The sequence below is a fragment of the Rhinolophus hipposideros genome, assembly GCF_964194185.1.
Source record: "Rhinolophus hipposideros genome assembly, chromosome: 15".
NCBI lineage: Eukaryota > Metazoa > Chordata > Mammalia > Chiroptera > Rhinolophidae > Rhinolophus > Rhinolophus hipposideros.
In genome coordinates, this window is record NC_138061.1 from 29,066,032 (window position 1) to 29,091,610 (window position 25,579).

The 25,579-nt window shown below is 42.4% G+C and overlaps 1 protein-coding gene across 3 annotated transcripts in view; it reads left to right on the plus strand.

The window, feature by feature from the left end:
• The window catches only part of MYOF (myoferlin), a 130,019-nt gene that overhangs the window by 86,407 nt on the left and 18,033 nt on the right, over positions 1–25,579 (plus strand). For 2 of the 3 annotated variants that reach the window (XM_081073978.1, XM_081073979.1), the window contains 14 exons: positions 684–857; positions 1,974–2,082; positions 3,187–3,264; positions 5,206–5,387; positions 5,480–5,638; positions 5,764–5,862; positions 6,791–6,952; positions 8,862–9,027; positions 11,977–12,053; positions 16,807–16,905; positions 18,423–18,548; positions 20,455–20,610; positions 21,094–21,185; positions 24,947–25,117. In XM_081073978.1, coding sequence (XP_080930104.1) covers positions 684–857; positions 1,974–2,082; positions 3,187–3,264; positions 5,206–5,387; positions 5,480–5,638; positions 5,764–5,862; positions 6,791–6,952; positions 8,862–9,027; positions 11,977–12,053; positions 16,807–16,905; positions 18,423–18,548; positions 20,455–20,610; positions 21,094–21,185; positions 24,947–25,117 — 1,850 coding nt within the window. Of the gene's footprint in view, positions 1–683; positions 858–1,973; positions 2,083–3,186; positions 3,265–5,205; positions 5,388–5,479; positions 5,639–5,763; positions 5,863–6,790; positions 6,953–8,861; positions 9,028–11,976; positions 12,054–14,045; positions 14,103–15,525; positions 15,538–16,806; positions 16,906–18,422; positions 18,549–20,454; positions 20,611–21,093; positions 21,186–24,946; positions 25,118–25,579 lie in introns of all 3 variants that reach the window. The other variant, XM_081073980.1, reaches the window with a different exon arrangement.

A 25,579-nucleotide genomic window follows, 5' to 3' on the forward strand; every position in this document is an offset into this window, starting at 1 on the left:
AGGCAAGGACCCTGTCTGTTTTTTTCTTCACTGCTTCCACAGCTCTTAACACAATCCCTGTCACATACTAGGCACTCATATTTGTTGAGTGAATTGCATAGAACATTGAAAACTGAAATCATTCATATGTAAATAGTTTTAAGATAAAAAGTGCAATACTCAGTATTAATTATTACAGAAGTAACATACCCTGATCTATCATGTAATTGTTAGTTATGGCAGCTATTAGCTTAGACAAGACATTTAAATCCTGGGAGGGTGGTGTCATTTTCCCCCCCCTCCATATACAAAATGGAGATAATAATGGTTTCCAAACTATATAGTAATATAGTTTCTTATGAGCTAATGAAGTCAGAAAATAGAAAGTAACTTGAGAAAGAATCAATTTGCTTTACCTACCCAATGTTCCCCCAAAGTCTGAATAGAGTGCCCCTCCTTTTAGTATAACTCCCACCTTGGCAACATCTCATTCCACCATAATTGCCTGGTTAACTCTGTATCTCGTAGTCTGTCAGCTCTACAAGGGCAGACAGCTTGTCTGCTTTGTTCTTTGTTGTATTTCTGGTCCCGAGCACAGTTGTTGGCACAGAGATGATTTTCAATACATATTTGTTGATTGACCAAATAATCTGTTTAATCAATATAAGGATGACGACGATGGTGAAGTTTTAATTTTGTTTTAGGCCATGGAAGAATTGGAAGACCGGGACGGCTGGGAATATGCTTCTTTAATTGGCTGGAAATTTCACTGGAAACAGCGTAGTTCAGATACCTTTCGCCGCAGACGCTGGAGGAGAAAAATGGCCCCTTCAGAAACACATGGTGCAGCTGCCATCTTTAAACTTGAAGGTGCCCTTGTAAGTAAAAAGTAGCCAAGCTCAAATAATATTGACATACTCATAGGTAAAAGGTATGAGTGTTAGATACACCACCAACTCCATAGTGGTTCCTCCTCTACTGCAAGACCCCAGATAATTTGGGGGAAAGATACACATCCAATGTGCTCAGTCATTTTTATAGAATGAATACACCATTAACATATGAAAGTTCCAAGAAGTCCTACTGCAGACACACCTATTTAACATGGTTTCACCTAGCATTTTCCAAATACCAGGCGTGCCAAAAAAATGTATACAAGGGGACACTTTGGTCAACGTTGCTCAAGCATAATCAGAAGTATCCAGACACTGATGGTAACGACTTTGAGCACCTCTTGTAATTGCAGAAGTCAAACGTGACTTGTATTCATCTTTTTTTATAGGTATATGTTGAATATTACAATTTTAATACAGTTTTTCTGTCTTAAAATGTGTTTATGTTTTTTTGGCACCCTCTGTATGTATGTTCCCAAGCCCATGTTGCCAGTGACATCTGTTAACATCCCAAGCCCTGGTTCCTTGGATCACAGCTTATAAACAGTTCACCAAACCAAGAAAGTAAAATATACAGATGTGAGGGGAAGGAAAACAGAAGGATAGCTCACAGAATTAGAGATCAATTCATATGGAAGCACAATAAAGAAGGCAGAGAGGAAAAAATACAGAAAGGTAGAATAAATTAATAAGAAAATGATGGTTGATCTAAAACAATGTGGTGGTCAGGAACCATTTCCAAACACGGCCTATTTTTTATATTTCTGCTTGCTGAGACTGCTGTGTTTTTCTCCTGCTGCTCTTTCTCTTCCTCTTCCCATCCTTTTAATACCCTTACTTACACTTTTCATTTTCTTTATCTTTCAGTGGTAGGGTTTGGTAAACCTGGACTTGAGGTAGAAGGTCTGGCTTTAACTTCCTACTCTGTCTCTTTCCAGCTAAGTGATCTTGGGAAGTCACTTACTGTCCTGAGCTATATTCATTTCTAAAAATGAAGTGATTGGATGAAAAAAATCTCTTTTAACAGCCATCATTCCATGTGTTTGTCATTCTTGCCTCTTTATTGTAAGTCATTGTTAATTGATTTTTCTGCTTCCTTAGGGTGCAGACACGACTGAGGATGGAGATGAAAAAAGCATGGAAAAACAGAAGCACAGTGCCACCACTGTGTTCGGAGCAAACACTCCCATTGTTTCCTGTAATTTTGACAGTAAGTTTTAAACATGTATTTGTGCATTCTGATATTATGATTTTGTCCTCAAAAAAGGTCTTTAAATCACCAAATATAATAAAATGTATTTTCATTTTTATCACTTAATGAAGAGGATTATTTAAAATACAGCTTGAAAAATTGTATTTGGGGTAGAAAGAGGCCAAGTCATTAATTGTAACATACTGTGTCCAATATGTACTCATTCTACCTGTTAAGCCCCCCCAAAAGATAATTTTAATTAGAAAAAAAATTCAAAAAGTTAAGAAAAGATTGATTTCAATGATAACCTTCAGGAATTGTGGCATGAGGCATACTCACTATGTCATAATAATAGCAAATAGTTATATAGGTCTCAGCATGTGCCAGGCACTGTATGAGCACATATAATAACTCATTTAATTCTGTTAATAACCCTAGAAGTAGGCACTATTTTTGTCCCCATTTTACAGGTGAGGAAGCCAAGGGGCGGAAAGATTAAATAACTTGACGAAGATCTTAAAGCTTATAAGCACTAAAGACAAAATTTGAACTCGTGCAGTCTGGTTCCCAGAATCTGTTCAGTGAATCACCATGCTCTACTGTCTCTCGAATTACGTGTGTGGGGAAGGGGAGCAGGGGGCATATTGAGTGAGGTGGGGACGTATATATGAATTAATATAATAAGGATAAGGAGTATAAAGATTTTGAAATATCAAAGAAACATTTAGCAAATAACTGTTTCCTAGATCTGGTACTGAAATAGTATAGAAAGCTCTATTTCTGTAACTCTTGGAGACTCAGTTTCGTTTTAAAGGTCAGTGGTGACAAGCAGTAATACCCTAAATCCAGGTAGTTGACATCCGGCGTAATGTTCTCCTGATTGACACACGTGCACTGAGTTTACTTACTATAGTATTTTTTAAGTAAGTTTCATTTTACAGGAAACAGAAGTACTTTGGGAGGACTCGTCATCACCATTATATGTTTTCTTTACTGTGGAGAAGTAGATTGGAGTGAGACATTTATCTGAAACGTGTTTTATCTCCAAATATTCCAGAAAAATAGCAGTTTATATATAGTGTTAATGTTTCTTGTAATTAACGTCCATCCTATTTCTTTTAGGAGTCTACATTTACCATCTGCGCTGCTATATCTACCAAGCCAGAAACCTCATGGCTTTAGACAAGGATAGCTTTTCAGGTAACGGGAAGAAATCTCCGTCTCACATGTTATTACATAGCAGGCTAGCTTGATTCTCCTTTTCATCAAATGGATGCTTTCAGTGATTTCTGAGAACAACAAAAAGTATTTCCATGTTGAGATTAGTTTGATATGCATGAAGTAAATTGCTCAGTTCTTAGGTCAGTACACTGAGTACAGGTTGGACACTGTTGCTGGGTGCTGGAGAGCCACAGAACATATGTGGCCTTTTAATACTAATAATTGTTAATTGATTAAGTAACAAAAACACCAAGAAAAAAAGTAGTTTCTGCTCTCTGTTTATACACATAGCTGTGTACATATACCTCGGACTCTTGGGTTGACTGGTAAATTAAGATCCTTTATATATATATTTGCAGTTCTCTCAAGTTGACAAAAAGATCACAAATTCACATAGTTACTACAACACAGGTTTGAAGCAGTTTGGAATCCCATCTTGACCTTTTCTGCATCCTGCTCCCCAAATTCCCAGAACTGTAAAACCATGAGGATTCATCACCCCTCACATTGACACCGCAGATCGTTTTGTTGCCTTTGGATTGGTTCTAAGGTTGGCAGGGGAGGGGACCAACAGCCTGGGATTTTTGCTGTTACTAGTGGGACTGTGAATACTTGGGGAGCATTCCACTTTAGGACCTGAAGGCCCGCAGAGCTTCCCTGCGCTTTCTATGGAAACAGCTGTTAAAGCAGTTGCCTGACATTCTACAGTGCTCATATAAATTGCGAGATGTCTTCCAAGCGTGTGTGAATAATTTCCTTTTTTTATCAAGAGAGAGCAGGTTTCCAGTTATCCGCATAATACACATCTCCCAAATGGTTTTTGAAGACATTTTCAAATATTCACCACCAGGGGACGCTCAATCATTGAAAGTCAAAGTTAGACTCCTATCAAAATTCTTGACTAAAGTGGCATAAAACTCAAAGCGCATTCCTTGCAGTATGAGATGTAAGATATATCATTGGAGCAAAAGCAAAGCGTCCTCCTATTCATATGAGGCTGCAGTGCTAAAAACCAAGCACCTTTTGGCTTGTGTAAAAGAGCTTTAGGTTAGACATTAGGTTCTTTCTCTGATAGGTCAGCTCCAGGTAATTTCTTCAAATGCTTTGGTGAAATTTAGCATGGATAAGAAATGGATTACTCTTTTTTCTTTTTTTCCAGTTTTACTAAGGTGTAATTGAAAAAAAGTATAATACATTTAAAGTGTACAATGTGATGATTTCATATATGTATACATTGCGGAAGGATTCCCGCAATTGAGCTAACACATCCATCACCTCACATGTTTATGTGTGTGTGGTGTGTGAGCACTTAAGTTCTACTCTCTTAGCAAATTTCAGTGATAAAATACAGTGTTATCAACTGTAGTCACCATGTTATACATCAGCTCTTCAGACCTTACGTATCTTATAACTGAAATTTGTACCCTTTTAATACTAACCTTTCCCATTTCCCCCTGGCAACCACTATTGTACTCTCTGTTTCCATAAGTTTGATTTCTGGGGACATCCTACATATAAGTGATACCATGTACTATTTGTCTTTCTCTGACTGGCTTATTTCACTTAGCATAATGTCCTCCACTTTCATCCATATTGTAAAAAATGACAAGATTTACTTCTTTTCTAAGGCTGAATTATATTCCTCTGTGTGTGTGTGTGTGTGTGTGTGTCCCACATTTTCTTTATCCATTCATCTATATGTTGCCTTTTCATTTTGTTAATGGTTTCCTTTGTTGTGTAGAAGCTTTTTAGTTTGATGTAGTTTATATTTGCTTTTTGTTGCCTGTGCTTTTGGTGTCAAATTTAAAAAGTCATTGCTAAACTAATGTCAAGGAGATTGCCTCCAATGTTTTCTTCTAGGAGTTTTATGGTTTTCAACCTTAGCCATGGCCCCACTTTTATTTTCTCTTTTTCTTTTAGATCCATATGCGCATGTCTCCTTCCTCCATCGAAGTAAAACCACTGAGATCATCCACTCTACTCTGAACCCCACATGGGACCAAACAATTATATTTGATGAAATTGAAATCTATGGGGAACCCCAAACAGTCCTACAGAACCCACCCAAAGTTATCATCGAACTTTTTGACCATGACCAAGTGGTAGATAATTTAGAATTTCTAAGATGGCTTGGGGGATGATGAAGGTTTATAGGGATGTTGTGGGGGAATTAAAGGATTGTCTGTTTCTCTAGGGCAAAGATGAATTTTTAGGACGAAGCATGTGCTCTCCTCTGGTGAAACTTAACTCAGAAATGGACATCACTCCTAAACTTCTCTGGTACCCAGTAATGAATGGAGACAAAGCCTGTGGGGATGTCCTTGTAACGGCAGAACTGATTCTGAGACACAAGGTACTTGCTGAGTTCTCACTCACATATTCTTTCAGAGTAGCTGCTTCAAACACTCATTAATAACTCCAGATAACTGTTTACTAGAACTAAAGGGAGGCATTGACGTTGCCATGTTTTTTTCACAGGATGGCTCCAACCTTCCCATTCTTCCCTCACAAAGGGCACCAAATCTATACATGGTTCCCCAAGGGATCAGGCCTGTGGTTCAGCTCACTGCTATTGAGGTATGCTGCCCTCTCTGGTTTTTGTTTTGTTTTTAATCAAATCCGGTGGTATGGCTATGGAACTGAAATCTTTCATATAGGAAATGGGGTCTTGCTATCTCCAACTGACTATAGAATTTGTACAAAATTTTGAAATATTCATGGAAATAGAAGGCCTGTCAAAGCAACAAGAACAGGTCAATTCTAGCATACTGAGGGAATCTAGAGTTCTCATTTATTGGGAGCCAGTAGATTTCTGAGTTTCCCTGGGTCAATGAGAGACCTGGGAGAGGGAAGACAGACTCAGAAGAGCATGTGCAGAGAGCAGGGGGCCCAAGAGGGAGTCGGAGGTAGAGAGTGGGAAGGGAGTAATGGGAAATGGTGACATGTCAGACAATCGGAGCAGAGACAGGCTGATGGAGCTAACCGGGTAGCTGGATGGACCGTGTCCGGCCTGCTATCAAGGACTTCCCGTTGTGTCTCAAGCACTGTTGGGATTTCTGTCCTCAGGCTGTCTCGCTAAGAGTTTTCAAAGACTGAGGCAGATGGCTTTAAACAACAGCTAACATTTTTGAATGCTTGCATGTCAGACACTGCTAAGAAGTTTATACTTGATCCTCAAAATAACCCTGTAAGAGATATTTCTATCAATCCTGTTTGTAGATGAGACAGAGGGTGGTTAACTAAGTTGCCAGAGTTCACATGGCTATTATATGGCACAGCCAGGATATTGCTCTGCTAGTTTAGCGGTTCAGGCAGGGGAAGGAAAGGGGAAAAACTGCTTTCTTTGACCTAGAGGCTCTCTAGGATAATATTCTCAGAGATTTTAAGCAAATCTGCACAAGTCACTCTTATAGAATTTACTGATTATTAAGGGATAATTTTTCCTTTTCAATATTATTTTTAATATGCTGGGTTTCTTTCCCTTCTCTTTACATTGTTTGCTTAGATTCTAGCTTGGGGCTTAAGAAATATGAAGAACTACCAGATGGCTTGTATCACATCCCCCAGTCTCATTGTGGAGTGTGGAGGGGAAAGAGTAGAATCAGTGGTGATCAAAAACCTTAAGAAGACACCCAACTTTCCAGGTTCTGTTCTCTTCATGAAAGTGGTACAGTATCAAGATTCTGTAATAGTACATGTATGTTGAGTAGCTGAATTTTATTTGCAATATGAATATATACACATCACACACAAGCAGTTTATATATATCCAAAATCTGATAACAAATAGAAAAACTGCCTTGTACTCAGATTGTCAGTGACTTTCCCCCCTTACATTCTTACATTATAGTGATGGTTTCTTAAAGCTTCAAAGAACCCCAGTGACACAGAAATATCTATGAGCAATACTAACGTATTTCTCTAATAAACATTCCATTTATCCAGCTATCTACTACAAGCTCTTGGTCAATGCCCTGAGGGCAGAATATTAACCCTCCCTCATGTCCCTACATGGACCAAAACCTTCCAGATAGGGACTGGCTGGCTGGGGAAGGGGCAGTTATAGGGGAACCCATATGGGGTGATGGGCCATTCCTTAAGAACCCATGACTGTACCCCACCTCCACTTGCCCCTAGGATGATATCCACTTTGTTACATCAAAGGTACCTTCTGGTTATTAGAAATGTGACAGTATCAGATCCAGTTCACAGTCCCCCGTCATAGGCCCCATAATACTTTGGAACAAGAAGCGGTCACCCAATCTCTCCACAATCTAATTTTTTAAAAAAGAAAACTCTTTCTTTTTACTCTACTATATAAAACAGATAAAAATAAAAGCACTTCTTCAGTTTGATGGGGTAGATGGTCCAGAACCTTCCAGTTCCTTTCCCCTCCCAAGTTATTTGATGTCTCTAACACACCTGCTCTTGAACTCTAGGGTCCTGTGGTATAGCTTCTACTTTTACAGACGAGGAAAATGAGGCCCAGAAAGGGGAAATGCCTCATCTCAGTCCCATAGTGAGTGTCAGGCCACACCTGTGCAGCAGCCACTATGTCAAGACAACAACGACAGCAGCGACAGCCCTGTGCTAGCTGCATTCATACTCCCTGCATTTCACCTTTACTGTACCCCTGCAGAACAGGCGTTTTCACTCCTCTTACACCCACTTTGGAAGAAACCGAGAGGTTAAGTGATTTACACAAGAGGACACAGCTAGCTAGCAAGTTGAGTCGCTAGAGTTCCGATTTAGGTCTCTCCAACTCCAAAGCCCATGTTCTTTCTCTACAACGGTGCAGATGGAACACCATCTGGATAGTCCAAGCCAGAATCCCAAAGTGGTCGCCCCTGGGCCACGCCACCCATCCTTGTCCACTCCCTAGCCCCTGCCCCACCTCTCAAGTTCTAATCTGGAAATGAGCTTCAGCCAGCATCGGTGAGGAAAGCCCCTCAGTTGGCTCCAGCTTCTATTCCTGTGCAAGGCCAGAGGTGGAAATTTACCTGAACCACTCACCAGGCAGGCCCATGATTCCCCAATCAGACAATGTCACCTAGGTCACCAAATTCCATGTGAAGGAACCAAGAGGCATCAAAGAAAAATGAGCATCCCATTTGGCACTGAACTTCCAGGGCTAAAAGACTCCCAAGCCACAGTTATTTCCCTTGAAGGTTCAGTTTTAGCTCAATCATTTCTAAATTCTAGCTCCGCATCCTGTTACAGAGCAGAGCCAGGTACTAACGTACTATTCTAAACACGTCACATGTATTAATGCAACAATCCGACTATTATTGAGGAGCTAACTGGGACATAGGCAGGAAAGTTCCCTAAGGTCATGCAGCTCTTAGTGGCAGAGCCAGGATTTGATTCTAGGCCATCTGGCTCAGGGCTCGTGCCTTAAAGCATTGTTCTGCTTGCCTAGCATGTAAGTCACTGAACTTAAGTACTTAGTGCAAGTCCCCTGGGCTACACCAAATGGGCACAAGGAGGCTGGGTTGGTCCTTTTGTGGGTGTTTATTGGCAAAGCTGCTCTTGTCAGGTCTTGTACAGAGAAGTGACGCTTACCTCTGTGACCCCCAGTTCTTGCCCAAGGAGGAATTATACATGCCTCCGCTGGTGATCAAGGTCATCGACCACCGGCAGTTTGGACGGAAGCCCGTTGTTGGCCAGTGTACCATCGACCACCTGGACCGCTTCCGCTGCGACCCTTATGCAGGAAAGGAGGATATTGTGCCACAGCTCAAAGGTAAAATGCAAGTCTGTAAATAATTCTTTGGGGCTTTTCATGCATGACCTGACTTAATCTTCTCAAAGTAAATGTTCATTGTCCGGATTTTGCAGATGAGGAAACGGTTTGGTTTACAGTCAGCTATGTGACTTTCCCAAGGTAATATAGTTAGGAAGCAGCAGAGCTAGACTTGAATACTGGCTTTCTCTTAGCCTCAGTTTATGTTTCTAATCCTTTAATGGGGATAATGGTCCCTATTTTACAGGATTATTGAGGGATTAAATGAGATCCTGTATGTAAAGGGCTTAGCCCACTGCCTGGCACGTGGTAGGTGCCGAGAAAATGTGTCTTCCCACCCTTCCTTTAGGTCCTATGCTCAAGCTATTACCTTCTGAGGTATCCCGCACTTGAGTGAATATAAGACTTCTTTTTCAGAAATGTTAAATGCTTCCTGAACTTTTCATATAGTCCAGCAGGGAAGGAAAACAAGAAAATGGGTGATTGCCGTCTGGTGTGATCACTATTTTGATGGGGACATAGAGGGCTCTCCCCTGCCCCCGACCCCCACCCTGTGAGCACTGAGGGGCGGGGGGTGATTTTTATTTTAAATTGCTTTCGATCTTTTGTCCCACCTCATTAATGTATCACAACATTGTTGTGATATAATTTGAAAGATATTACTTCATTGTCATCCACTGAGAAAAAAATAACACCTGCTAAGTTTAAATGACTTGCCTTAAGTCACATAATTAATAAGTAAATGATGGGGGGGGCATAATACTTACTTAAGAGTTCCATAATAAATAATAGTTATTGAGTAGTGTTTTGCTATTGTCCCTTCAGTAATGACTTGTTTTCAGCTTACCATGTGCCAGGGACTGGGGTCTGGGTTCCATCAGTGAATAAGATCCCAGGACCCCTGGCCCCGTGGAGAACTAACACTCATTCAGCTGATCAGTGGTAGCTTCAAGACTGAAGCAGATGTCTTCTGTTTCAGCAGCTGTGACGCTAACCAATTCTATGTAATCTTCCATACGGTTTGGTATTAATATTACAGAGCTTCTGAAATTCATCTGCTATGTGCGTCTGAGCGTAACTGTGTCCCTGATTCAGAGAAGAGGAAAAAATAAAATCCACATACATATTTGAGCAAAACCCTTACATGTGTTTATCCATAAATTTCCCAGGCAAAGCGTTTTGTGCTGAATTGATGGTGCCTAAAATAGCAACATTTTTATAACAAGGATTAATGTCAACTGCAGGCATTGTTTCATTTGGGGTTACTAAATGGAGAAAAGCATCATTTTCCTAGCTTTTTTTTTTTGACTGCTCTCATGAGACAAAGTTCTCTGATACGAATATGTGAAATCATTAGGAAGATACAAATGCTGCAAACTTTCTCTGGTCCCAGAAGCGCTTGTGTGGACCTGTTTGTGTCTATTGCTCAGGGGTAGTTTGGGCCCAAGGCAGAGGTCTCCTGGTTAGTGATTCTGTATAATTAACATGAAGTGTGGTCAAGGTGTCAGAGAGCCCCGCAAGAGGAAAACCCTGAAGCACCATGGGGAGCATAATATTCCCAAGACCAGCATCTATTATTTAAGATCAGTCGGTACTTTCTTAAAACCGATGCCAGGGTAGAGTTGAGGAAATACTTGGTTGGCCTAATGTTGGAAGCACAGAGAATAACTGTTCTCCTATCCCTGTGGCTTTATTTATGTGAGGGTGGTAAAGTGGAGAACGGATAAATAAGAAGGAATTTGCACACAGTTGTGTTCCTGCTTTTCTGCCCATCTGGCTGTCACGTTCTGTGTTGTTGCAGTTCTTAGGAGTTGTGGGGAGCTAGGTTGATAGATTGTGGGGGTGATTCCACTTGGATATACAGGAACCTAGCATAGCAACTGGCATGTCATAGATGCTCAATAAATGTCAGTCTCCCCTGTCACCTCAGTGTCCCCCTGATCATTTCTTTGACATATATCAAGTGTTTACTCTGCTCTGGGCTCTGGTATGATGGTTAAAACACAAGTTTTGGGGTCAGACAGACCTAGATGACGTATTTCCACTTAATACTAAGTGTTTAACCTGAAGCAAGTGACTTGCTTTCTCTTAGCCTCAGTTTGTTTTTTTAACCTTTATAATGAGTATAATGGTCCCTATTCTACAGGCTTATTGAGGAATTCAATGAGATCATGTATGTAAAGGGATTAGCCCACTGCCTAGAAAATGTATCTTTCCTCCCCTCCTTTATGTCCTATATGTCAGTTGCCTGGGTGGGTTAAACAGAAAGTTCTTTCGGCTTGGCAGAGTTTGCTCTGTCTGGGTTCTGGCCTCCTGTTGAATGTCTGACTGCCTGATGCATCTTCCATAAAGGGTAGACATACCTCTCACCCTCCCCGCAGGCTGAGGCTTTGGCACCCCTTTAGCTAAACCAAACCTAGTGAGCCCAGGGCTGCTCCTGAGCCCTTCCTCTAACCCCAAAATCCAGAGCCACAAATATTCTGGAAATTACATAAAATCAGGGTGTGTAAGCCACTGCAACTTCAGACCCAAATATGCAACTATTCACTCTCCTTTGTTTTTCAGTCTTAGAACAGATTCCATGCAAAGAAGGCTCCTTTAGATGTAGATTCCTCTACTTCCAACTCCTGCATCCTCTAAAGACATGTATTGACACAATTCTTTTTTGAGCACTTCCTGTGTATAGGCACTAGGCTAATTGCCTAAGACAAAAAAAAAAAAAAAAGTGGGGGCCAGACAGTCCCCTAAAAATGTCTAAAACCATATCATATTTTGGGGAAAGTGATGAATTGTTGGGTTATTTTCGGGTGTGGTCCTCTCCATTCAGTAGTCTTATCCAGGAGTAAACTCTACCATCCACTCTGTGGCTGTTGAACTTGAACTTGGAGTAGAATATTCACCACTGTATTTTTATAAGTATGTAAGGTTATGAAATTGTTTGTCTCGCAGCCTCCTTTCTTTCTACCCCACCCTGCCGGGATATCATTATCGAAATAGAAGACACAAAACCATTACTGGCTTCGAAGGTAAGCTTCAGAACCAATCATTGGATAATGTCAGTTTTATCTTCCAGGTGTCTAAGCATGGGGTGAATTCAGTCAAACAACCATTCAATGCAATTAAAGTAATAAGAATAAACCAACTTACTGAGGTGAAGAATCTGAATCTTATACTCAGCAAAAGTTATGATGAGGGGGTGGCCAGTTAGCTCAGTTGGTAAGAGCGTGGTGCTGATAACACCAAGGTTACTGGTTCAATCCCCGCATGGGCCACTGTGAGCTGCGTCCTCCTTAAAAAAAAAAAAAAAAAAGTTTTGATGACATTGTGTGGGCTAATATTCTCTACCCTTAGTCACCTGGGATACTTAAGATATTAATAATACCCACACCCATGCTCCACCTTCCAAAAAGGCCCCAGACATCAGTATATTTTCAAATATCCCCAAGTGATTCTAATGTGCAGGCAGGTCTGAGAACCATTGGTGTGGACAGTCTGAATAATATCATTTACTAGAAAAAGAAATTTCAGGAGCAAATTCATAGTACTGCAGCATTCAGAAGAGGGGGGCATGTAGCACACCGGTTGTTTTCCCAACAAGAAGCAGAAGTGTCATGGATTTTTAATGACCCTATTTGTCAGTGTATGGGATATCCCCAATTTTTATATTCACTGTGGTTTAGAAGTCAAGAAATTGATGGAAATGCTCACTCAGGGCCCTATTTTAAAACCATTCCAGCCAATTCTACAAGAAGAAAAGAGGGTGGGCAGGAAGGTCTCAGCCCAGAAAAAGAAAACTTCAAATATCTCCCTGTTTCTGTTGGCATTTATTATGGATTTTCACAGCATGTTTCAATGTGCAAACTGGCCAAAAAATGTACATGATTGCACCTTAATGTGTTATGTCCATAAACAGTGCCTTAAAAAATATATCCACTTCCTTCCCACTGCATTAAACTCACCAACAATTGGACCAGGTTAAATATGGTGTCCACAGCCAGCACTGTTTAGCAGTGTGTTTGATTCTGTTCCCAAAAATCCACAGTCACAAATGACAATATCAAATTTGCAAAACTACTTTGTAAACTATCCCGAATATTCCCAATCAAATGGTAGTAGCCTAGGGTGAATGCAAGTATGTACATTTTTACAACACTCAGGAAAAGGGCAGTTTAAGATCCTACTCTATAATCTGACTCCAGCTTTCTTACCTCCCACTGTCAATCAGTTATTATTTTGCCTGCTATGTACTCAGTAGCCCTAGGTATGGGGAACCAAGAAGAAGAATAAAGCCAATCCGTGCAATTTTTCATCCATTTCTTAGCAGTAGTTACCAGGTGACTAGGTTACTGTAGTAACACATTGTGAAAGTTTACTTCACACCATAGAATTTAAGTGGCAACCTAGCAGGATTGGGGATGGTAGTAGCAGTCATCAGTGGATAGTATCCTCTGTATTATAAATGATTTTGATCGGCTTGCTTTTCTAACACCCAGTTGAAATACACTCTGTTGATAAGAAAGACTGATTGGAATTGCCTCTAAAAAACTCATTCCATCAGTTCCTCAGGGAAGACACTGCATATCTATGCAGAGTCAAACGACGAAAGCTAAGCTTTGGAAAAGCCAATAATAACAAGCTTCCTAATGTCCTATATGACATGTACATGTAGTGTTGTACATGCATACATGTGAAATACATGTATACATGTGATATGCATGAGTACATGTACATGCGATGTGTGTGTAATGTACATCTATTACCCCTAACTCAATTCAAGCCTTTTTATTATGGGTACATTGAGGGAATGGATCAACACCTGTGGCTGTGGCTTTGGGTAAGAGTCTCACGTTCACAGAAACCCACACCCTATGATGACTGTGGGAGCCTTTAACAAATGGGCTCAGCACTACTACAAGAAAAGTGAGAAATACGAATTTGGGGCACATTGGTTTTAAGTGCTAGCCAGATGACATGGACATTCCTACATGGCCATTTCAACAATTGCCTTCCAATTCCAGTGCTTAAGCAGTATGTCAACAGCTCTCGGCAAAATGGTTTCTCCAACGACAGTGCATGTATGTATAATGAGAAAATGCATGCGGCTGCCTGGGACTTCGGGGGGCCTCGGTCTAAAGACTTGAATTCTCCTCTCAGATTCTTTCTATTAGCAGATTTTGGAGTGAAAGCTGATCTCGAAACAAATGGGATCATTTTAAGCTGAAAGGGGAGACTGTTCTGTGCCATTTGGATATGATAAAGCAAGTTACTTCCGTTGTTCCAGTTACTTTTCATATGAACTAATGAGCAAGCGGGAGTGAGTGAATTCTCCCACATTAATTCTAAAATTTTAAATCAGCCGTTTGTTTGGAATAATGCCTTTTAAGTCACGAACTATTCTCTTCTTTGACATGATTTCAGAGCGCTCAAAATAGATGTGAATAAACAGACTCTTAAAAATCTGAATTCAGGAACCATTCAGAATGTGAAAGCACTTTCGGCATAAAATTCTTCTCTCCAAAATCTTAATTCGGCTATAACAATTTAATCTTTAATTCCATTTTGGTACGAATCTAACAGAAAGAAGTATTACATCTATCTGCCTCTCTGCCTCTCTTGGCAATTCTATGTGCTGAACAAAAGTCAATCTGGAAAATACCAAGGGGCACGTACAGAAGAAGCCATGGAGCCCCCCCACACTGCAGCTGCAGGGAGTGTCAGTTGTGAGGGGTTGTTCCGTCCGCACATTAGAAATGAACTTGAAGCTAGGATTTCAGAGAGGAAGTCTGGATAGCAATCCTTCAAACTTCCCCCAAGGGTGAGCTTGGCTAATTTTCCAGCAGGTACCAAGAGAAAAACTCAAACCCAACATCCTTGCTCCCCGTTCTCTTATCTCCTGAAATCAAGGGTGTATTCTCCATGCAGAAACTCAAATGGAAGCATTTGGCCAATGAGAAACTTGACATCTTAGAGCAATTTTGATGGATGGATATGTCTTTGGTGCTATAACACAGACATGGGGATAAACAAGATGATAGTGCATCATGCGAGACGTGAACACCTGTGACAGGAGATTTTGAAGGGATAAGAATTAGGCCAAGTTGGGGATATACTTTAGGGGTTAAATGGAATGAAAGGTTTGGGACAAGGAGATGAGCAGCTGCACCGCCTCTCCTGTGTGACCACTGTGCTGGGGACAATGAGACCCTCTAACTCCATTGAAAACACGGGATGTGGGTGACTCCCCTTTGAGACTTTCATTTTAACACTGTTTGTAACCCTTTTGCACATTTTCAGAGAAGAAACTAGTAAGGTCTGTTTAATTATGAGATCATCTTGAATAATTTAAATAATCCATCAAAATGTTGATAATATAAAGCATGCATGAGAAATAATTTCTCCTTCTCTGTTTCTCTTTAAACCTAATGCTCATGGGGTCTCTGTATCTGTGTGACCTGTTATATGGTTTGCCCTCTTCCTGCCCGTACATGTGATGAGCAGCTGACAGAAAAGGTAACTGTTGTACATATTTCGCTAGATTTAAAATTCATATATTTTCTTCCTATAGCTGATATATAAAGAAAACTTTTTAAAATCCAGGGTTGGTTACTGACCCATAAAGGGAAAATAAGTGTGCATGCGTGTGTGTGTGTGTACACACGCATGTATATATTACTGTACAGAGATAAGACATAGGTTTTCTTGAGGGTTCCTTCTTAACTTCTCACCAGACTGAATAGGAAGCTATGTGGCAGGTGACACTGTATTTGTGGCATTATCACTCTTTCCCAGGATGATTAAAATAAGCAATGGGTGGGCCTAATGAGGATCTATTCTTGTTATAAATCTGAGTGGGATTTATAGCAGCCTTCTATAAACTACAGCCTTTGGCAGTTTGAAAAATATTCCTCAAGTGACTTTAATATGCTATCCCTTCTGCCCAACTAAGAACCACCCAGCTAAACCAGAGATTTTCCATACTGGCTGTGCATTGGAATTGCCTGGGGACTTAGGAAAGCATACTGGGTACCCAAGTCCAGTCCCAGGCTGATTGAATCAGCATCTCCAAGGATAGCCTAGGAGCCACTGGTCTGAATGAACCATAATGCCTCCTTACTTTTGTTTCACATTTTATCATTTACGAAGCTCTTTCTTCTAATTGATATTTGATTTCCAAAACAAGCCTCTGAGGTAGATGGAGACAGGTAGTGTTATCATCCCATTCAGTGAATGAAGAAATTGATGCTCAGAGATGTTAAACAACTTGCTCAAGCTGGTATGGCTTATAACATGAGGGTGTGACTTATAACGTAAGGGATGAAACTTGAATTAGAACTAGTTTTCCCAATTCTTAGCTTTGTGAGCTTTGTTTTATAAGGCATTGCTGACTGAAGGGCTACAGAAATGAAATAGTGAGAAACATATATTGGAGGTTTTATTTTAATCTATTGTCTGTATATGTAACTATGAAGTTGAGAGGATAAAAAAGTAAAACCAGACAAATTAATTGATTGTGTCTATAGGATGTAAGAAAATCATCCAGTATAGCTGTGGGCATTAAAGCCACATATCATTGGCCAAGGATCATTTCACCGCCAGCTTCAGGGCTGAAGAATCGTGAATGCTTTATGCACTCTGCATGCAAACAAAAGTCAAATAATCTTGCCTGTTTCAGATTCAGAAGTACCTACTTCTCTTACTTGTTACATATGGGTTTTCTCTCATTGATTGGAAATCTAGGTCATCACTAAAGATTTTTGCATCTTGATGTGTCTTTCTTAGGAGGAAGAAATCGTTGACTGGTGGAGTAAATTTTATGCTTCCACAGGGGAACATGAAAAATGTGGACCATATATTCAGAAAGGCTATTCCAAACTCAAGGTACCTGAGCCTCTGGTGCTGTCGGGGGGAGATCAACATTCACTGAAACTGGCCATAATGCTAAGACCAAAAGGCCCAATGGTGGGTGCTAACGGGGAGGGGCCAGGAGCACCTCTGGCCTCCTGTTGAGCCCTTTTACAATAGGTTTTGGCTTTACCACTTGACGACAGCTTTTGATTTATGGTTACGTGACTGCCACTTTGGAGCTTAGGGGCATCTGGCAGAGGGCTGGGAAAGGGTTGGTACCACACTAATTAGACCAACAATTGTCCATTTTGACCCAGGGAGACCTACAAGTCATGGTGCTCTTGCAGAAAAGCATGAAATGTCAACATGCCTCATTCTGCCCTCCAAAGGGGCATCGGTTTTACTAACTAAAAAGTTGATTCTGTTACATGCATGTAGCATACGATCACAACCATGGGCACGTATGTCTAGGAGGAAAACAAACTATTGAGCTAGGCAGGTCTATCTGTGATCTTTCTGTTATTGTTTTGGGTTTTCCAATTCTTCATTCCATTTTTCAGACTGTCATGCACTCAGGGAGAAGCAAATGCTGAACTTTTCAGAACAATGCATAGGAGAAGAAAAAACTTTACAATGAGAAATAGCTAGCCATAAAAATGATTTTCCCCATCAAAGTGGAAAACCCCACATCCTTTCATGTTATGGTCATAGCATCTCAATGCAGCTTAAGAAACACCAGCATCAAACTGATCTGATGGCCCACTCCCACAGCCCATCCTCCCTCTTTCCCTCTTTTCTTCTTTCCTTCCCTCCTTCCCCTCTTTCTCCCTTCTTTTCATCCTTTCTTCTCGTCCTCCTCCTCTTCTAGTTTTTTATTGAAGTATAATTTACATACATAACATCATCCATTTAGTGAATTTTAATCAGTGTACACACCTATGTAAACTACCACCAAGAGAAGGCAGAGAACATTTCTATCAGGACAGAAAACTCCTTAGTATCCCTTTCTAGTCAGTTCCCCACAGTCTTCCATCCTTCCCCAAAACAACTGATCTGATTTTATCACCATAGACAGGTTTTTGCCTGTTTTTACACTTCATATAAATGGACTCATACAGCGTGCATTTTGTGTATGTCTGGCTTCTTTAGCCCAACACAGTAGTTTTAAGATCTATCATGTTGTCACATGTACAGTAATCTGTCCCTTTTTAGCCATTTTATAGATATGCCACAATTTTGTTTATCCATTTTCCTGGTAATGAAGCTGCTGTGGATAGTCTTGTACCACCTATGGACACATTTTCATTTCTCTTGGTTAATTACCTAGGAATGCAATTCCTGCATCATAGAATAGATGGATATTTAACTCCATAAGACACTGCCAGACCTTTTCCCCAAGTGGCTGTGTCTTCCTACATTCCCACCAGCAAAGGAAGAGTTCCAGTTGTTCCACCCACATCGTCATGCCTGTTTAGTATCGTCAGTCTTTTTGATTTTGAGACTCCACCTGTCTTTTAATGAGAAATTAAGAATCTGTTGATTGTTTTCAGATATATAATTGTGAACTAGAGGATGTAACAGAATTTGAGGGCCTGACAGACTTCTCAGATACTTTCAAGCTGTATCGAGGCAAATCAGATGAGAATGAAGACCCTTCTGTGGTAGGAGAGTTTAAGGTGAGTAAAATATGTGTTTCTCCTGTTTAAAATTCCCCTTTTATTTTCTTGATGGACCTAGGATAAAGGACAACCAACCTGTAGGGCAGTGTCATGTCCCTTGACATCTGAAAGATGCTAGAAGGTGCTACCAAGGAAACTGGTAATGACAGTGGTCAGAGGCAGAACATTCAAAGCCATTCTCAGTATCTTTCTCTCTGCTCATGCCAATGAGTCCCGAATCCTGCAGATTCACCCTCTCCAAGGGTGAATCGCTCCCCATTCCCACTGCCCCCTCCGAGACTTTCGGCAGGACATTGTAGCAACTTCCCAACTGACTCTCCTTGCCGTCTTTCTCATTCCATTCCAGTCCCATTCTCCATGCAACCAGATCTGGTCACTTTTCTTGACTGCTTAACGATATCATTTGGGTTTCCACCAGATCAAGTCTCAACTCTTTCCTAAGGTGGAGCCAGTGTTTCATGAGCCACTTAGCTACTTGTCTCCCCTGCCACCACGCCCCCCTGCCACCGTGTCCGCCTGCTCGGGAGGCCCTCTTCCAAGCCTTAGACACACCTTGTCCTCTCACAACTGGAGCCTTGGGACAGGCTCTTCTTCCTTCCCTGGATGCCTTTCCTTCCCCGCTTTGTGGTCGGACAAACTCCTCCTCATTCTTTTAAGCCAGCTCAAATGTCACATTCTCTGTGAAGTGTTCCCTGATTGCTTATGGCAGAGTGACTCACTCCTACTCCAGGCTCCCACAGGTCTGGGTTCCTGCCCCTGTTAAAACACCTTTCACATTGTAAGTGTCTGCTTTCATGACTGCCCCTGCCCCCAACGACAGTTGGCAAATCCATGGCAGATGTGATGCTACTTCCTAATCCTTTCCAATAGCTAATCAATCAGAGCATTATACCCTACATTTGGTCTCAAAATCCTCTCATTACAGCTTGCCACCAAGCAACCAAAGATGGCATGAGAGTCGGACCTATTCAACCTCCCTGTGCCACAATGGGTTCCTTGAGCTCATTTTTGTGTCTCCAGTACCTGGCATAGTAGGTGCTCATTTCATGCTGCTTTACTGAATGAATGTAGCTGGAACTAAGACCCACATGTTCTGAATCCAGCTTAAGTGTTTTCTCTTAAGCTGGTTTCAGGATTAAATATATGACCTCTCAAGCTGGCCTGATGGCTTATTCATTCAAAATACGTATGAATTGTGCCCCTGCTACACACCCAGCCCTGTGTTAGGTCCTGGAGATCGAGTATGAACAAGTCATAATTCCCGCCCTCCGGAAGCTCACAGACTAGTGAAGAATGTAGATCATAGACAATTACCACACAGAGGTCAGTGCTGTGACAGGGGTGAGTGCAGGGTTAGATGTGAGCACGCAGGGGACATACCCAACCCAGGGGCAGTCAGGGAGGTTTCCTGGAAGAGGTGACACCTTTCAGCTGAGACCTGAGGGATGAGCAAGAGTTTGCCTGGCAGTGGGAGGTAGGTGATGGGAGTGATACACACAAAGGGAAATCATCTTAGTAGTTTGGGTTTAAAAAATAATCGTTTATTCCTATCTTCCAAATATGTACAGGATTTCACTCCTCACCACCTCCTTTGCTTTCATAATGGTCTGAGCCACCTCCATCTCTTTCCTAGATCTTTGCCTGGTCTCCCTGCTTCTGCCTTGCCCTTTCTTCACCCCTGTAAGCTAGTAAATACTTTATCATCATTTCACTTTTCCGACGGGAAATATGCACGGTGCAATGCATATTGTTTCTTTCACAAAAGGCAGTCCTTCTTCACCAATTACACAACTCTGGTGGCTATCCCAGGAGTGCCCTGGGGAAGGAGGGCACTGCCCAGAAGCCCTCTGCCCAGGTCCTTCAGGGCCCTGTCGGTACATCTATGTGTCTCTCTCTCTCTTAGGGTTCCTTTAGAATCTACCCCCTGTCGGATGACCCCAGCGTGCCGGCCCCTCCCAGGCAGTTTCGGGAATTACCTGACAGCGTCCCACAGGAATGCACGGTTAGGATTTACATTGTTCGAGGCTTAGAGCTCCAGCCCCAGGACAACAATGGCTTGGTAAGAGTTTGGGTGTGGGGCTTTCTCTGGTAGCAGGATAATTACAGTCATCAACCACAATAATTGTCATGTTCTTTCTTTGGGGGCTTCTGTTATCTCACTAGGGGAAAGATACTCTGTCCAAACAATGTATTCAGGAACGAATTGTCCCAACAGGCATCTCTCTAAGAGCTTGAAAGCATTAGGATCCTCTGGTTCATCCTTCTCATTTACAGATGTGACCTCGGAGGAGACTTTCTCTGTCACTCCTCCCTGCCTCGGCCGCTTCACCCCACTCTGCTTCTCTAAGGGCGTGTGCTGGCTGTGGGCTGCCAAAAGGGAAGAAACATTGCTCAGACCTCGTCTGCAGCATGCGGGGGCCACGGTCCCCACCTTTACACCAGTTTGGGAGTCGGGGTGGAGGCACACCTGTGTCTGCCCCAGAAACTGACTTAAACTTGCACCCCACAGTGACAAAACGTGCCATCTGCTTTGTCCTCACAGTGTGACCCTTATATAAAAATAACACTGGGCAGAAAAGTCATTGAAGATCGAGACCACTACGTTCCCAACACTCTCAACCCGATTTTCGGAAGGTAAAGTACGCTTCTAAATGGTTTCCTGTCATTCGTTTCTTTATGGCATATGTGTTAAGAATGTGATATGTGCCGAGCTCCATTCTAGGCCCTGAAACTGTGACTATGAACTCGATAAATCGTCCAGTCAGCGGGGCAGGTGATAAATAGGAACATGCACAAATAATTTCATGGAAGTGGAAAGTGCTGTGAAGAAAATAAAACCAAGTCATGAGGTGGGCTCCTCTGAGAGATGTGCCTTGAGAGCAGGGGGCAGCGGTGGCAGGAGTGGGGTGGTACAAGACCCAGGATTCTGATACGTTTGTAGGTTCTAGACCAGAAAGGTCGGCAGGGTGACTTACCTGTAGCGACAGTGTGGTTCTTCCTCTCTGAATTCAGCTTGGGCTCTGTTTTCTGCGATGTTCCAATTCTACCCTTTTGAACCAGTGATTGTATTATTGACCCTATTATCAAGGGTAAGGAGGGGACAGAAAGTGATGGGGTCAAAATGTCCTGCTCTCTCTCTGTCTTCTGCTCCCCGCGGTTCTTGAAATAGCATGAACCTCTTTAGAGGTTCGTTGCCTCTTTAGACTTGTCTCTGGGCTGCTCCATTGACCTCATCAGTCCTTTCTCAAGGGTAAGAGTGACCTCTAAATAGGACTGCTGTGTTTCAGCTATAAGCTACATCCGCATTTAACAAGAGCTATTGTTAGCTGAGCTCTTCCTGTGTGCAAGCACTACGCTGAGCTGTTTATATAAAACCTCTTAAAGATCTCACAATTCTGAGGTGCTAGTTACTCCATTTACAACAGAGAAAACAGACACAGAGAGAATCAGAGGCTAATGTGCCCAGCTGGTAAGAGGCAGAGTCAGGATGCAAACCTAGGCCGTCTGCATGGTTTCCACATGGCACTCTTTGTGGCTGCCATCATCTGATTTTCATCTCCGTGTCAAACCGAGTAGATGGGCTGGGTAGGGATGAGCATCCCACTTTACAGGTAAGGGAAACAGGCCCCCAGAGCTCTGTTGTCAGTGTTGGTACATGATAAAGCCAAGACTTAGGTAGAAAAGCCTGACTCCCAAGCCCCAGGTTTTTCCAACACCATTGGTAATGCTTCACATTCGTGGCAAAGCCACCACCTTAGAAAAATGTTCTTTGTACAAAACATTTGTGAAACAGTGTTATTTTCCCCAAACCTTGCCAAGCGGGAGAATACTTTGTTCTTATTTAACGTGTGGCCTATCTGTTAATTTCTGACTTTGCCCATCTTCTTTCCTACTCATGTTTGTTGGCTTGTGCCCTTTTGCATTCTTCCTCTCATGTGCACACACACACACACACACACACACACACACACACACACACAAGAAAGTCTTTGTAACTCAATCAAAGCCTCTCAGGTTCACACACACCATTCTCCCCTGGCTCATCTCCCGTAATACTCACCCACAGGGGACCCCACGCTCACTCAGCTCCCGGGCGCACGCGCGCGCACACACACACACACACACACACACGCACACGCACACCCTCTGTACTGCACACCCCGAGGCCACGTGCCGGGGCCAGGGAGTGGAAGTAATCCTCTGGCTCAGCAGTGTGATCGTTTTCCTTTTCTTCCGCTGATCCAGCCCTGAGGTCTAGACAGGAAAAGGCACGCAGGGCAGGAAGGAGGGCTCCATGTGAGGGAGACAGGGAAGCAAGGAAAGCCAGCTTTTAAGGGAGAAAGGCAGCCCTGTCTGAATTGTTTGTATCAGGGGAGCCAAGCACAAGCTTAATTAAGTGGCAGGAAAAGTCTTGCTCAGAGCCACCCGGGGAGGAAGTGAGGCTGTCAGAGTCTGCTTAGCCAATCCTTGTCTGGCGTGCGTGCAGACGTCCCCCCATCCAGCCAGCGGGGCCAAGGAGATGCCGGCTCTGTGACCCCTTACACAGCTCTGGTCCCTGGCCTCAGTCTTAGGGAGTGCCTTTCTTCTCAACGCGACTCTCAGGGACTCTGGGACAGGAATTCAGGAAGGGGCAAAATTCCTATGTCCTCAGCCATAATTCAGCACACTGCTACCACATTATGGCCTCCTCCAGCTCACATTCAATAGAATGTGAATGTCTTCCAAAAGATGTTCATTAGGGGTCTAAGAAAAAAATGTATTTCTTCATCAAACCAAGACACCTGGATTAAAAAAATAACTGCAGGACTTTTCAGAGCCTTTACCTTGCCCAGAGAATGCCAAAAGAAGTGGTTTTTCAGTCCTATTTGACCAAAGAATTCTTTTTCTCAAGGGACACATATTACCTGTGTTGTGTGGAATCCAGTATTGTAATTGTGGTGCTATGGGGCACATGTGGATACAGTGCTTCATGTGTGGTCATGATTCAAGCACCTTTTCTCATGTGGCTACCTGCCTCCTATAGGCTCCTGCCTGATTGCAGCAGTCTAGAGAAGTTGCTGAGATTTATCTAGGAGACATCCTGGAAGCTTTTCTCCAGAGCCCCACTGACACACACCCTGTTGCTCACATTCCTGGCTCCTTGGGCAGGAACCAGTCTACACCCCCAAAGGATAAGGAGAAGAGGAGGTGGCACAGAGAGAGAGGAGGGATGGGAGGGGCCTCTCACAATTTCCTGTTAACAAAATTTATTGAGCACATACTATGGGACCCCTACCTCTGTGGAAAGTGCAAATATAGCAGCAAGCCCCACCTTTCTGGAGCTTATGCTGTTCAATTTATCTCCCTCTCAGAAATGGCACCACCTTGCTCACCTACCCCAGAAAGTACTATTTGATTATTTCGCTCAAACATGTTTGCATTTTAATATGGATGCTATAGAAAAGCCTTTAAGAACCAGTGGCAGATCCAGTATCGGGGATCTTCTTGGCACACTGCATATTACCCCATGTTGGTTCATCCCACTCACACTGTGCCCACCCCCATGCTCTTGTGGGGTGAGTCAGGATGTTCCATGGGGTGGTCTCTGTTGAGGCAGAAGAGAGAACAGAGCAGGGGCACAGATAGGGGCTGTGAGTCGGGGCGCTTGTGCCTTACTAATCACCCAGCTGGATAGGATGCCTGGGAGCCCCAGTTAATAGGCATGTGATAATAATGTTAATAATATGATAATTAATAATTATTATAGCTTTGGGGTTTGGAGTGATTCACTCATGCCAGAGGCTTTCTAAACATTTCTTCACCTGACCCTTATGTAGGTATTATTATCACCGTTTTACAGATGAGAAAACTGAGCACAGAGAGGTGAACTGGCTTAGGGTCCCACAGCTGCTGTGTTTCGCTGAAATTAAGATCTAGCCGGATCATCAGCTCTAATGCGTCTTTTGGAGCAAAAATTAATATAAGACCTGATATTATATTATATTATATTATATTATATTATATTATATTATATTATATTATATTATACCTGGTTTTATATTATAGTAAAATAAGACCAGCTCTTATATTAATTTTTGCTCCAAAAGACGCATTAGAGCTGATGGTCCGGCTAAGTCTTATTTTCGGGGAAACACGGTGTAAGCAGCAGAGTTGGGATTTGAACTTAGGTATTTAAGGCCCATGATCTTCTCCTGAGCAAGTGAATAATCTCTTATTGTTCTTACTACTAATATGTACTAGTTGTCAAGTACCCCCACCCACCTGGTTATCCTGGTCATGATGTTCTCCTCCAGCAGCCACAGCCTCTGCCTCGGGATTCTTTGTGCAGAATCTTGGTGTTTGTGAGAAGCCTGGATGGGATCGTGGAAACTCTAACCTTGCATTTGTTAATTTAGAATGTATGAACTGACCTGCTACTTACCTCAAGAAAAAGATCTGAAAATTTCTGTCTATGATTACGACACCTTTACCCGTGATGAAAAAGTGGGAGAAACGATTATTGATCTGGAAAACCGATTCCTTTCCCGGTTTGGGTCCCACTGTGGCATACCTGAGCAGTACTGTGTGTAAGTTGCTTTGGCTGTACATGTAGACATTTTGCTCCATCTAACATTAATACCTGGGGAAGCTTTGGCTGTCTCTCCTCAATGCCTGTCTTCATGGAGCCACTGCTCCTTTGAGTCAGGTATATACAGGTTTTCATAATAGGATTACTTTAGGGAGAATCAGGCCATAGCATTGCCCAACTCCAGGGGGCGACATTCACACTGAAATCTGTGTAAAACACTGGCCCCTGGAGTAGTGCAGTGCTCTGCCGGGATAGCGTAGGGAGCAGTGCTCAGAGAACCCCACTGTTCTCTGCCCTTTTTTTTTGAGCACCCCCTGGCCAGGAACTGAGGGCTGGCAATGTTTAATGGCAGGAATTCCCTCTCCCGTTCTGCCAACTGATCAATTTTGTGATATCCCTCTTTACCTGAGTGCTTTTCTAGTACCTAATGAGATATAGCTGCGGTTTCTAATTGATGAGT